At 59.0% G+C, this 15,268-nt stretch overlaps 1 protein-coding gene across 1 annotated transcript in view; it reads left to right on the top strand.

Moving 5' to 3' along the window:
- LOC122547460 (uncharacterized) overlaps positions 1 to 15,268 on the top strand; it is a 30,353-nt gene that overhangs the window by 2,184 nt on the left and 12,901 nt on the right. The window contains exons 2-3 of the mRNA XM_087984589.1: positions 195 to 201; positions 1,415 to 2,047. Of these exons, the coding sequence (XP_087840715.1) occupies positions 195 to 201; positions 1,415 to 2,047 (640 nt within the window). The remainder of the gene's footprint in view (positions 1 to 194; positions 202 to 1,414; positions 2,048 to 15,268) is intronic.

The following is a 15,268-nucleotide window of genomic DNA, read 5'->3' as shown; positions in this document are numbered from 1 at the left end:
TGAGTGTGAGTGACATAAATACCCCCCCACCCTCAGGGGGCAAAAGGAGGTGGGGGTGAGGGGGGTTTGGGGAAAAAGGTCTGAGCCTGAGATTAATAGACCACACCCTCTCTCCAGGGGCTAAGGGGGAAGCCCCCAGTTGTTGGGTTAGCAGGGTCCCTATTGATTGTGGGTGATATGAGTCCCCCTCTCAGGGGGCAAGTGAGTGACCCCTTGGGGTGGGGGTGGGGAGATTAGGACAGTCTGAGTGTATGAATCAAATACCCCCCCCCTTCAGGGGTTAGGAGCGACTAAATGCCCCCTGTTGGATGGGTAGGAGGGTGTGATTGAGATAAATGCCCCCCCCCCCCCCCTTCAGCTGCATGCAGGACCCACTGGATTAGGAGGGTCTGCTGTATGTGTGTGTGTGTGTGTGTCAGCGAACCAGCTTCTCTTTGGGGTAAGGGAGATCCCGGGGTGGGGTCTGTCTCTGAGATAAATAGCCCCTTCCCTGGGGTGGGGGCAAGAGGGTCTGAGGGAGAGGAGGATCAATAGGCCTTTTTCCCCCTTCCAGGGGCTGTTGTAGGTGCAGGACCGCCTGCCCGTCCTCGGAATGTATCAGGTGACTCTCCGTCTGTCCGGGGAGGAGGGGGAAGGGGGAAGGGGGGGGGGGAGACACTGACGATGGGGCAGGCGCTATAGTCTACGACAGGCTGGGTTACAGCGATGGTCTCTGGGGCCTGGAGGAGGGAGGAGGGGCTGAATGGCCTCCTGTCCCTTTGTGTAACGGGCTGGAGGAGGGGCTGAATGGCCTCCTGTCCCTGTGTGTGACGGGCTGGAGGAGGGAGGGGCTGAACGGCCTCCTGTCCCTGTGTGTAATGGGCTGGAGGAGGGAGGAGGGGCTGAATGGCCTCCTGTCCCTGTGTGTAACGGGCTGGAGGAGGGAGGGGCTGAACGGCCTCTTGTCCCTGTGTGTAATGGGCTGGAGGAGGGAGGAGGGGCTGAATGGCCTCCTGTCCCTGTGTGTAACGGGCTGGAGGAGGGAGGAGGGGCTGAATGGCCTCCTGTCCATGTGTGTAACGGGCTGGAGGAGGGAGGAGGGGCTGAATGGCCTCCTGTCCCTGTGTGTAACGGGCTGAAGGAGGGAGGAGGGGCTGAATAGCCTCCTGTCCCTGTGTGTAACGGGCTGCAGGAGGGAGGGGCTGAATGGCCTCCTGTCCCTGTGTGTAACAGGCTGGAGGAGGGAGGAGGGGCTGAATGGCCTCCAGTCCCTGTGTGTAACGGGCTGGAGGAGTGGGAGAGGGGGCCGTGGGGCGGTGAGGGTTAGTACGGCTCAGGGAGTGGCCTCTCATTGGCGTTTCCTCCCCCCCCCCCCCCCCCCCCAAACGCCTTGTCTGAACGTCGTCTTCTCTCCCCCCCCCCCCCCCCCCCCCAGGAAGGTGGAGCCGGTCGAGAGAGAGTCACCGCCTCGGGTCGCTGGCCGCGAGGAGGCGAAAGAGGAGGACCACAACCGCCCGGCGTCTCCCCCCTCGCCCCTGCCTGCCGACGAGGGCCCGGCGTCACCGTGGGAAGAGCCGGACCGGAAACCCGGTGCCGCGGAGCCGGGGGAGGGGCCCGAGGGTCTCCGGGAGGGTGCCGGCGTCGGCGCTCACCGCTGCCCCCTGTGCCCGCGGAGTTTCGCCGCGCCCTCGGAGCTCGAGGCGCACCGGCGCTCCCACGGCGGCGCCGGCACCGCCGGCGACCGTCTGCTGCGGTGCTCGGTCTGCCGGGACTCCTTCCGCCAGCCGGCCGACTTCTTCGGCCACCGCTGCCCGCCGGGCGGGGGCTGCCGCTGCCCGCCGGGCTGCAGCGAGCCCTGCCGGTGCGCCGCGGCCGGCCGGGAGAAGCCCTGCCAGTGCAGCGCCTGCCACAAAGTCTTCCGGCGCCTCTCGTCCTTCCTGGTGCACCGCTGCGGCGCTGCCCGGCAACCGGACCGGCCCTTCCGGTGCGACGTGTGCGGCAGGAGGTTTGCCCAAGCGTCCAAGCTCGAAGACCATCGGCGCACCCACACCGGCGAGCGGCCCTTCAGGTGAGGGGAGTTGGGGGGGGGCGCACCGCGTCATGGCCCTCGCGGCCCGTCTCGGCTTTCAGTATCCCCGCTCGGGTCTCAGAGGGGCCGCAATTTGGGGGGGGGGAGAGAGACCACCTTTTTTGTTTCGTTAGCGAGGGTGGTCCGCACAGCCAGTGAATTCAAGTACCTGCCGCCTGCCGCGGTGGGATTCAATCCCGGATCTCTGCGTAACGCCACTTGGCCATCGCCTCCCCCTGGCGAAAGCGAGGACTGCGGGTGCTGGGGCTCGGGGGGGGTCCTGGAGTGAGGCGCTGGGAAAGCGCAGCAGGTCAGGCAAGCGTCTGAGGGAGAGCCGACGTTCTGGGGCGTCGGCCCTTTGTCGGGACCGACGAACGGTTTAGTCGAGTGCGCCACGCGTTTCAGCGTGGGCACCCCTCGTTCTGCAAGACCCCAGTGAGTCCCGAAACCGCCCGCTTGTAGGACTATCCCTCAGTACCTAGGGGAGCAGTCTACTGGACCTTCTCTGTTATTAAACGCGGGCACTGTCACCCAGTGCTCCACAATATGGTGGGTGGCACGGTGGCACAGTGGTTAGCACTGCTGCCTCACGGTGCCAGAGACCCGGGTTCAATTCCCACCTCAGGCGACTGACTGTGTGGAGTTTGCACGTTCTCCCCGTGTCTGCGTGGGTTTCCTCCGGGTGCTCCGGTTTCCTCCCACACTCCAAAGATGTGCAGGGCCAGGTGAATTGGCCATACTAAAATTGCCCGTAGTGTTGGGTAAGGGGTAAATGTAGGGGTATGGGTGGGTAGTGCTTCGGCGGGTCGGTGTGGACTTGTTGGGCCGAAGGGCCTGTTTCCACACTGTAATGTAATCTAATGTGGAGGACGAGGGTGAGGGCCCCTGCGATGTGGAAGGGGTTCGGGTCATCTCTCACCCTGTTGGCCCCGCATGCTGGCTTCTCTTTCCCCTGTCTGAAAACCCCGCGGTCCCCTTACCCCCCACACCCCCCGAATATCTCGTCCCTTCCGGCCAGCGTGCCCAGCTCAATATTTGGAGCCAGGTGAAAGTGCAGGCTGCAGCTCAGAGTCGGGGAGAGCGCGGCGCTGGAAAAGCTCAGGCAGCATCCGAGGAGCAGGCGAATCGACGTTTCGAGCACTGGCCCTTCCTCGGGAACGTGAGATCGGGCTTATGCTCGATTCTCCTGCTCCTCGGATGCTGCCTGACCTGCTGTGCTTTACCAGCACCGCACTCTTCCCCGACCCTGAGCTGCAGCCCTCACTTTCTCCTTTTATTAATACGGAAACCCAGGTAATGTGGAATTTGAATTCAATAAAATTCTAGAATTAAGAGCCTTAATGTCGATGGCCAGGTGGTTCTGCGGCAACGCGCGTATCGTCAGCACGAACTGACTATACCTTTGAGAAGGTGACTAAGGAAGTGGACGAGGGGAAAGCGGTAGATGTGGTGTATATGGATTTTAGTAAGGCGTTTGATAAGGTTCCCCATGGTAGACTACTGCAAAAAATACGGAGGTATGGCATTGAGGGTGAGTTGGAGGTTTGGATTAGGAGTTGGCTGGCTGGAAGAAGACAGAGGGTAGTAGTTGATGGCAAAGGTTCATCTTGGAGTGCCATCACTAGCGGTATTCCGCAAGGATCTGTTTTGGGACCATTGCTGTTTGTCATTTTTATAAATGACCTGGAAGAGGGGTTAGAAGGTTGGCTGAGCAAGTTTGCGGATGATACGAAAGTCAGAGGAGTTGTAGACAGTGAGGAAGGATGTGGCAGGTTACAGCGGGATATAGATAAGCTGCAGAGCTGGGCAGAAAGGTGGCAAATGGAATTCAATGTAGCTAAGTGTGAGGTGATTCACTTTGGTAAGAGTAACAAAAAGATGGGGTACTGGGCTAACGGTCGGATACTTGGTAGTGTGGACGAGCAGAGGGATCTTGGTGTCCATGTACACAGATCTCTGAAAGTTGCCACCCAGGTAAATAGTGCGGTGAAGAAGGCATATGGCGTACTGGCTTTTATTGGTAGAGGAATTGAGTTCCGGAGTCCTGAGGTCATGTTGCAGTTGTATAAGACTCTGGTGCGGCCGCATCTGGAGTATTGTGTGCAGTTTTGGTCGCCATACTATAGGAAGGATGTGGAGGCACTGGAACGGGTGCAGAGGAGGTTTACCAGGATGTTGCCTGGTATGGTAGGAAGATCGTATGAGGAAAGGCTGAGGCACTTGGGGTTGTTTTCATTGGAGAAAAGAAGGTTTAGGGGTGACTTGATAGAGGTGTACAAGATGATTAGGGGTTTAGATAGGGTTGACCATGAGAACCTTTTTCCAGGTATGGAGTCAGCTATTACGAGGGGGGCATAGCTTTAAATTAAGGGGGGGTAGGTATAGGACAGATGTTAGGGGTAGGTTCTTTACTCAGCGAGTCGTGAGTTCATGGAATGCCCTGCCAGTAGCAGTGGTGGACTCTCCCTCATTATGGGCATTTAAGCGGGCATTGGATAGGCATATGGAGGATAGTGGGCTAGTGTAGGTTAGGTGGGCTTGGATCGGCGCAACATCGAGGGCCGAAGGGCCTGTACTGCGCTGTATTCTTCTGTGTTCTATGTTCTATAACGCGATCGCATTGGGGGCGTTGTTTGTAAAACGTAAACTCCAGACTGAGCGGACAGAGTGATTTTCGACTAGCATTTTCTCTAGTTATTTTCTGTAACGGGTGCAGAGGAACGCGACTGCCGTGTTACAGCAGAACGACCTGCATTGGGGGAAAAGCCCGTCTGGTTCAATAATGTCTGGCCTACACGTGACTCCAGACCCACAGCCCAATGTGGGTGACTCTTCAAACCGCAATAAATACCGGCCTGGCCAGTGACACCCCCCCCCCCCCCCCCACCTCCAGTGAATGAGAAGGGGATAGCACTGTGAGCCTGAGTGGTCAGGTTGGGTACCCTCAATCTTAAAAGGCCAGGGTTCTGAGAGCATAGAGGGGTAATGGTCAAAGGTGGAGGCAGGTCAAGCAAGGTGCTGAACAAGTGGTAGGCTGGTTAGCGAGTTAGATCACACGGAATCCAGGGAGAGCTAGCCATTTGGATACAGGACTGGCTCAAAGGTAGAAGACAGAGGGTGGTGGGTCGCTTTTCAGGCCAGAGGCCTCTGAGCAGTGGTGTGCCACAAGGATCGGTGCTGGGTCCACTAATCTTTGTTACTTTATATAAATGATTTGTACGCGAACGTAGGCGGTATGGTTAGTAAGTTTGCAGATGGTACCAAAATTGGCGCTGTGGCGTTCAGCAAAGAGGGTTACCTCGGAGTACAACAGGATCAGGTGGACCAATGGGCTGAGGAGTGGAAGGTGGAGCTTAATTTCGGTAGATGTGAGGTGCTACGTTTTGGAAAGGCAAATCAGGGCAGGACTTGTACATTTCAAGGTGAAGTCTGGGGAGTGTTGCTGAACAAGAGAGCTTTGGAGTTCTGGATGTAAGCTTGCTCACTGAGCTGGAAGGTTCGTTTTCAGACGTTTCGTCACCATACTGGACAACATCATCAGTGAGCCTCCAGTGAAGCACTGGTGTTAGTGACCCGTTTTCCAATTGTGTGTTGAGGTTTCCTTGAGTTGACGATGTCATTTCCTGCGGTGATGTCATTTCCTGTTCTTTTTCTCGGAGGGTGGTAAATGGGGTCCAAGTCGATGTGTTTGTTGATAGAGTTCCGGTTGGAATACCATGCTTCGAGGAATTCTTGTGCGTGTCTCTGTTTGGCTTGTCCTAGGATGGATGTGTTGTCCCAGTCAAGGTGGTGTCCTTCCTCATCCGTATGTAAGGAAACTAGTGAGAGAGGGTGAGAGGGTCATGTCTTTTTATGCCAGTGACGGTCTTGCAAGTTTCCTCTAATTTAGTGATGACAGAAGTGTTATCCACGTAGCGGACCTAAAGTTTGGGTTGGATGGTGGGCAGAGCTGTTTGTTCAAGTCTCTGCATTACTGCCTCTGCTAAGAACCCTGATATCGGAGATCCCATGGGTGTTCTGTCGGTTTGTCTGCATAAAATTCACTAGAGAAGAGGGAACAACCACAAACTGCCATTCATTGTGCACGCACGCATAGATCCACACACCACGCACTAATACACATACACACGCACTCACCACACGCACGCATAGATCCACACACCACGCATGCATACACATACACACGCACTCACCACACGCACGCATAGATACATACGCCACACACGCATAGATACACACGCGCGCGTCGCACGCACGCATAGATACACACGCGCGCGTCGCACGCACGCATAGATACACACGCGCGCGTCGCACGCACGCATAGATACACACGCGCGCGTCGCACGCACGCATAGATACACACGCGCGCGTCGCACGCACGCATAGATACACCCGCGCGCGTCGCACGCACGCATAGATACACCCGCGCGCGTCGCACGCACGCATAGATACACCCGCGCGCGTCGCACGCACGCATAGATACACCCGCGCGCGTCGCACGCACGCATAGATACACCCGCGCGCGTCGCACGCACGCATAGATACACCCGCGCGCGTCGCACGCACGCATAGATACACCCGCGCGCGTCGCACGCACGCATAGATACACCCGCGCGCGTCGCACGCACGCATAGATACACCCGCGCGCGTCGCACGCACGCATAGATACACCCGCGCGCGTCGCACGCACGCATAGATACACCCGCGCGCGTCGCACGCACGCATAGATACACCCGCGCGCGTCGCACGCACGCATAGATACACCCGCGCGCGTCGCACGCACGCATAGATACACCCGCGCGCGTCGCACGCACGCATAGATACACCCGCGCGCGTCGCACGCACGCATAGATACACCCGCGCGCGTCGCACGCACGCATAGATACACCCGCGCGCGTCGCACGCACGCATAGATACACCCGCGCGCGTCGCACGCACGCATAGATACGCGCGTCGCACGCACGCATAGATACGCGCGTCGCACGCACGCATAGATACGCGCGTCGCACGCACGCATAGATACGCGCGTCGCACGCATAGATACGCGCGTCGCACGCATAGATACGCGCGTCGCACGCATAGATACGCGCGTCGCACGCATAGATACGCGCGTCGCACGCATAGATACGCGCGTCGCACGCATAGATACGCGCGTCGCACGCATAGATACGCGCGTCGCACGCATAGATACGCGCGTCGCACGCATAGATACGCGCGTCGCACGCATAGATACGCGCGCCGCACGCATAGATACGCGCGCCCCACGCATAGCTACGCGCGCGCCCCACGCATAGCTACGCGCGCGCCCCACGCATAGCTACGCGCGCGCCCCACGCATAGCTACGCGCGCGCCCCACGCATAGCTACGCGCGCGCCCCACGCATAGCTACGCGCGCGCCCCACGCATAGCTACGCGCGCGCCCCACGCACGAACCCATAGATACACACGCACGCACGCAGGCGTAGATACACACGCACGCACCGCACGCACGCATAGATACACACACCACACACGCACACCCCGCACGCACGCATAGATACGCAAGCATGCATAGATACACACGCACACCCCGCACGCACGCATAGACACGCACGCGCACACCACACGCACGCATAGACACACACACCACGCACGCATAGATACACACACCACGCACGCACACACCGCACCCATGCATAGATACGCAAGCATGCATAGATACGCACGCCCCGCACGCATGCATAGATACACACGCACGCACAGATACACACACCGCACACGCACGCACACACCGCACGCATGCATAGATACGCAAGCATGCATAGATACACACGCACGCCCCGCACGCATGCATAGATACGCACGCATGCATAGATACGCACGCACGCGTAGATACGCACGCACGCGTAGATACGCACGCACGCGTAGATACGCACGCACGCGTAGATACGCACGCACGCGTAGATACGCACGCACGCGTGCGTACTTACGCACGCACGCGTAGATACACACGCACACCCCGCACGCACGCATAGATACGCACGCACACGCACGCATAGATGCACGCGCACACCGCACGCACGCTTAGACACGCACGCGCACACCGCACGCACGCTTAGACACGCACGCGCACACCGTACGCACGCTTAGACACGCACGCGCACACCGCACGCACGCTTAGACACGCACGCGCACACCGCACGCACGCATAGACACGCACGCGCACACCACACGCACGCATAGACACGCACGCGCACACCACACGCACGCATAGACACGCACGCGCACACCACACGCACGCATAGACACGCACGCGCACACCACACGCACGCATAGACACGCACGCGCACACACCACGCACGCATAGATACACACACCACGCACGCATAGATACACACACCACGCACGCATAGATACACACACCACGCACGCACACACCGCACGCATGCATAGATACGCAAGCATGCATAGATACGCACGCCCCGCACGCATGCATAGATACACACGCACGCACGCGTAGATACGCACGCACGCGTAGATACGCGCGCACGCGTAGATACGCGCGCACGCGTAGATACGCGCGCAGATTGGCACGCGTAGATTGGCACGCGCAGATACACACCGCATGCATAGATGCATAGATACACACGCACACGCGCAGATAGGCACGCGCAGATACACACACCACACACGCACACACTGCATGCATGCATACATACACACGCACACCCCGCACGCACGCATAGATACACACGCACACGCACGCATAGATACACACGCACACGCACGCATAGATACACACACCGCGCACGCACGCGTAGGTACGCACGCGTAGGTACGCACGCGTAGGTACGCACGCGTAGGTACACACACCACACACACACACATGCATAGAAACACACGCCCGCATGCATAGCTACGCACACCACACACGCCCGCATGCATAGCTACGCACACCACACACGCCCGCATGCATAGCTACGCACACCACACACGCCCGCATGCATAGCTACGCACACCACACACGCCCGCATGCATAGCTACGCACACCACACACCCCCGCATGCATAGCTACGCACACCACACACGCCCGCATGCATAGCTACGCACACCACACACGCCCGCATGCATAGATACGCACACCACACACGCCCGCATGCATAGCTACGCACACCACACACGCCCGCATGCGTAGATACGCACACCACACACGCCCGCATGCATAGCTACGCACACCACACACCCCCGCATGCATAGCTACGCACACCACACACGCCCGCATGCATAGCTACGCACACCACACACGCCCGCATGCATAGCTACGCACACCACACACGCCCGCATGCATAGCTACGCACACCACACACGCCCGCATGCATAGCTACGCACACCACACACGCCCGCATGCATAGCTACGCACACCACACACGCCCGCATGCATAGCTACGCACACCACACACGCCCGCATGCATAGCTACGCACACCACACACGCCCGCATGCATAGCTACACACACCACACACGCCCGCATGCATAGCTACGCACACCACACACGCCCGCATGCATAGCTACGCACACCACACACGCCCGCATGCATAGCTACGCACACCACACACGCCCGCATGCATAGCTACGCACACCACACACGCCCGCATGCATAGATACACACACCACACACGCCCGCATGCATAGCTACGCACACCACACACGCCCGCATGCATAGATACACACACCACACACGCCCGCATGCATAGCTACGCACACCACACACGCCCGCATGCATAGCTACGCACACCACACACGCCCGCATGCATAGCTACGCACACCACACACGCCCGCATGCATAGCTACGCACACCACACACCGCATAGATACACACACCACACACGCCCGCATGCATAGATACACACACCACACACGCCCGCATGCATAGCTACGCACACCACACACGCCCGCATGCATAGCTACGCACACCACACACGCCCGCATGCATAGCTACGCACACCACACACGCCCGCATGCATAGCTACGCACACCACACACCCCCGCATGCATAGCTACGCACACCACACACGCCCGCATGCATAGCTACGCACACCACACACGCCCGCATGCATAGCTACGCACACCACACACGCCCGCATGCATAGCTACGCACACCACACACCGCATAGATACACACACCACACACGCCCGCATGCATAGATACACACACCACACACGCCCGCATGCATAGCTACGCACACCACACACGCCCGCATGCATAGCTACGCACACCACACACGCCCGCATGCATAGCTACGCACACCACACACGCCCGCATGCATAGCTACGCACACCACACACCCCCGCATGCATAGCTACGCACACCACACACGCCCGCATGCATAGCTACGCACACCACACACCCCCGCATGCATAGCTACGCACACCACACACGCCCGCATGCATAGCTACGCACACCACACACGCCCGCATGCATAGCTACGCACACCACACACGCCCGCATGCATAGATACGCACACCACACACGCCCGCATGCATAGCTACGCACACCACACACGCCCGCATGCATAGCTACGCACACCACACACGCCCGCATGCATAGATACGCACACCACACACGCCCGCATGCATAGCTACGCACACCACACACGCCCGCATGCATAGCTACGCACACCACACACGCCCGCATGCATAGCTACGCACACCACACACGCCCGCATGCATAGCTACGCACACCACACACGCCCGCATGCATAGCTACGCACACCACACACGCCCGCATGCATAGCTACGCACACCACACACGCCCGCATGCATAGCTACGCACACCACACACGCCCGCATGCATAGCTACGCACACCATACACGCCCGCATGCATAGCTACGCACACCACACACCGCATAGATACACACACCACACACGCCCGCATGCATAGATACACACACCACACACGCCCGCATGCATAGATACGCACACCACACACGCCCGCATGCATAGCTACACACACCACACACGCCCGCATGCATAGATACACACACCACACACGCCCGCATGCATAGATACGCACACCACACACGCCCGCATGCATAGATACGCACACCACACACGCCCGCATGCATAGATACGCACACCACACACGCCCGCATGCATAGATACGCACACCACACACGCCCGCATGCATAGATACGCACACCACACACGCCCGCATGCATAGATACGCACACCACACACGCCCGCATGCATAGATACGCACACCACACACGCCCGCATGCATAGATACACACACCACACACGCCCGCATGCATAGATACGCACACCACACACGCCCGCATGCATAGCTACACACACCACACACCGCATAGATACACACGCGCACGCACGCATAGATACACACGCGCACACCGCATAGATACACACGCGCACGCACGCATAGATACACACGCGCACGCACGCATAGATACACACGCGCACGCACGCATAGATACACACGCGCACGCACGCATAGATACACACGCGCACGCACGCATAGATACACACGCGCACGCACGCATAGATACACACGCGCACGCACGCATAGATACACACGCGCACGCACGCATAGATACACACGCGCACACCGCATAGATACACACGCGCACACCGCATAGATACGCACACCGCATAGATACACACACCACACACGCCCGCATGCATAGATACACACACCACACACGCCCGCATGCATAGATACGCACACCACACACGCCCGCATGCATAGATACGCACACCACACACGCCCGCATGCATAGATACACACACCACACACGCCCGCATGCATAGATACACACACCACACACGCCCGCATGCATAGCTACGCACACCACACACGCCCGCATGCATAGCTACACACACCACACACGCCCGCATGCATAGATACGCACACCACACACGCCCGCATGCATAGATACGCACACCACACACGCCCGCATGCATAGATACGCACACCACACACGCCCGCATGCATAGATACACACACCACACACGCCCGCATGCATAGCTACACACACCACACACGCCCGCATGCATAGCTACGCACACCACACACCGCATAGATACACACGCGCACGCACGCATAGATACACACGCGCACACCGCATAGATACACACGCGCACGCACGCATAGATACACACGCGCACACCGCATAGATACACGCGCACGCACGCATAGATACACACGCGCACACCGCATAGATACACACGCGCACACCGCATAGATACACACGCGCACACCGCATAGATACACACGTGCACGCACGCATAGATACACACGCGCACACCGCATAGATACACACGCGCACGCACGCATAGATACACACACCACACACGCCCGCATGCATAGATACACACACCACACACGCCCGCATGCATAGATACACACACCACACACGCCCGCATGCATAGATACACACACCACACACGCCCGCATGCATAGATACACACACCACACACGCCCGCATGCATAGATACGCACACCACACACGCCCGCATGCATAGATACGCACACCACACACGCCCGCATGCATAGCTACACACACCACACACGCCCGCATGCATAGATACACACACCACACACGCCCGCATGCATAGCTACACACACCACACACGCCCGCATGCATAGCTACGCACACCACACACCGCATAGATACACACGCGCACGCACGCATAGATACACACGCGCACACCGCATAGATACACACGCGCACGCACGCATAGATACACACACCACACACGCCCGCATGCATAGATACACACACCACACACGCCCGCATGCATAGCTACGCACACCACACACCGCATAGATACACACGCGCACGCACGCATAGATACACACGCGCACGCCGCATAGATACACACGCGCACGCACGCATAGATACACACGCGCACGCACGCATAGATACACACGCGCACGCACGCATAGATACACACGCGCACGCACGCATAGATACACACGCGCACGCACGCATAGATACACACGCGCACGCACGCATAGATACACACGCGCACGCACGCATAGATACACACGCGCACGCACGCATAGATACACACGCGCACGCACGCATAGATACACACGCGCACGCACGCATAGATACACACGCGCACGCACGCATAGATACACACGCGCACGCACGCATAGATACACACGCGCACGCACGCATAGATACACACGCGCACGCACGCATAGATACACACGCGCACGCACGCATAGATACACACGCGCACGCACGCATAGATACACACGCGCACGCACGCATAGATACACACGCGCACGCACGCATAGATACACACGCGCACGCACGCATAGATACACACGCGCACGCACGCATAGATACACACGCGCACGCACGCATAGATACACACGCGCACGCACGCATAGATACACACGCGCACGCACGCATAGATACACACGCGCACGCACGCATAGATACACACGCGCACGCACGCATAGATACACACGCGCACGCACGCATAGATACACACGCGCACGCACGCATAGATACACACGCGCACGCACGCATAGATACACACGCGCACGCACGCATAGATACACACCCGCACGCACGCATAGATACACACCCGCACGCACGCATAGATACACACCCGCACGCACGCATAGATACACACCCGCACGCACGCATAGATACACGCGCGCACACCGCACGCACGCATAGATACACGCGCGCACACCGCACGCACGCATAGATACACGCGCGCACACCGCACGCACGCATAGATACACGCGCGCACACCGCACGCACGCATAGATACACGCGCGCACACCGCACGCACGCATAGATACACGCGCGCACACCGCACGCACGCATAGATACACGCGCGCACACCGCACGCACGCATAGATACACGCGCGCACACCGCACGCACGCATAGATACACGCGCGCACACCGCACGCACGCATAGATACACGCGCGCACACCGCACGCACGCATAGATACACGCGCGCACACTGCACGCATAGATACACGCGCGCACACCGCACGCACGCATAGATACACGCGCGCACACCGCACGCACGCATAGATACACGCGCGCACACCGCACGCACGCATAGATACACGCGCGCACACCGCACGCACGCATAGATACACGCGCGCACACCGCACGCACGCATAGATACACGCGCGCACACCGCACGCACGCATAGATACACGCGCGCACACCGCACGCACGCATAGATACACGCGCGCACACCGCACGCACGCATAGATACGCACGCACGCATACACCACACGTACGCATAGATACGCACGCACGCATACACCACACGCACGCATGCCTAGATACGCATGCACGCACCACATAAGCATGCATAGATACGCACGCACATGCACACCACACACAGATATGCACGCGCACACCACACGCACGCATGCATAGATACGCACGCGCACACCACACACACTCTCAAATAGATACGCACACCACACGCACGCACGCATAGATACGCACGCGCCGCACGCACGCATAGATACGCATACACCACGCACGCACGCACACCCCACGCGCACGCACGCATAGATACGCATGCACACACCACACGCACGCATAGATACGCACCCACGCACGCACACACCACACGCACGCATGCGTAGACACGCACGCATACACCACACGCACGCACGCATACACCACACGCACGCATAGATACGCACCCACGCACGCACACACCACACGCACGCATGCGTAGACACGCACGCATACACCACACGCACGCATACACCACACGCACGCACGCATACACCACACGCACGCATAGATACACACGCACGCACCCCACACATGCACGCATAGATACGCACGCACACCCCATGCACGCATGTATAGATACGCGCACATGCACCGCACACATGCATGCATAGATACACACGCATGCATAGATATGCACAAACCATACACACAGGCGCACACCACACGCCCGCGCACGCATAGATACGCCCGCGCACGCATAGATACGCCCGCGCACGCATAGATACGCCCGCGCACGCATAGATACGCCCGCGCACGCATAGATACGCCCGCGCACGCATAGATACGCCCGCGCACGCATAGATACGCCCGCGCACGCATAGATACGCCCGCGCACGCATGGATACGCCCGCGCACGCATGGATACGCCCGCGCACGCATGGATACGCCCGCGCACGCATGGATACGCCCGCGCACGCATGGATACGCCCGC

The sequence above is a fragment of the Chiloscyllium plagiosum genome, unplaced genomic scaffold (genome assembly GCF_037043375.1).
Source record: "Chiloscyllium plagiosum isolate Xiang-an unplaced genomic scaffold, Cpla_swu_hap1 HiC_scaffold_49, whole genome shotgun sequence".
Classification (NCBI taxonomy): Eukaryota; Metazoa; Chordata; class Chondrichthyes; order Orectolobiformes; family Hemiscylliidae; genus Chiloscyllium; species Chiloscyllium plagiosum.
Note: the sequence above shows the minus strand (reverse complement) of the source record. Positions and strands in the feature narration are given on the sequence as shown.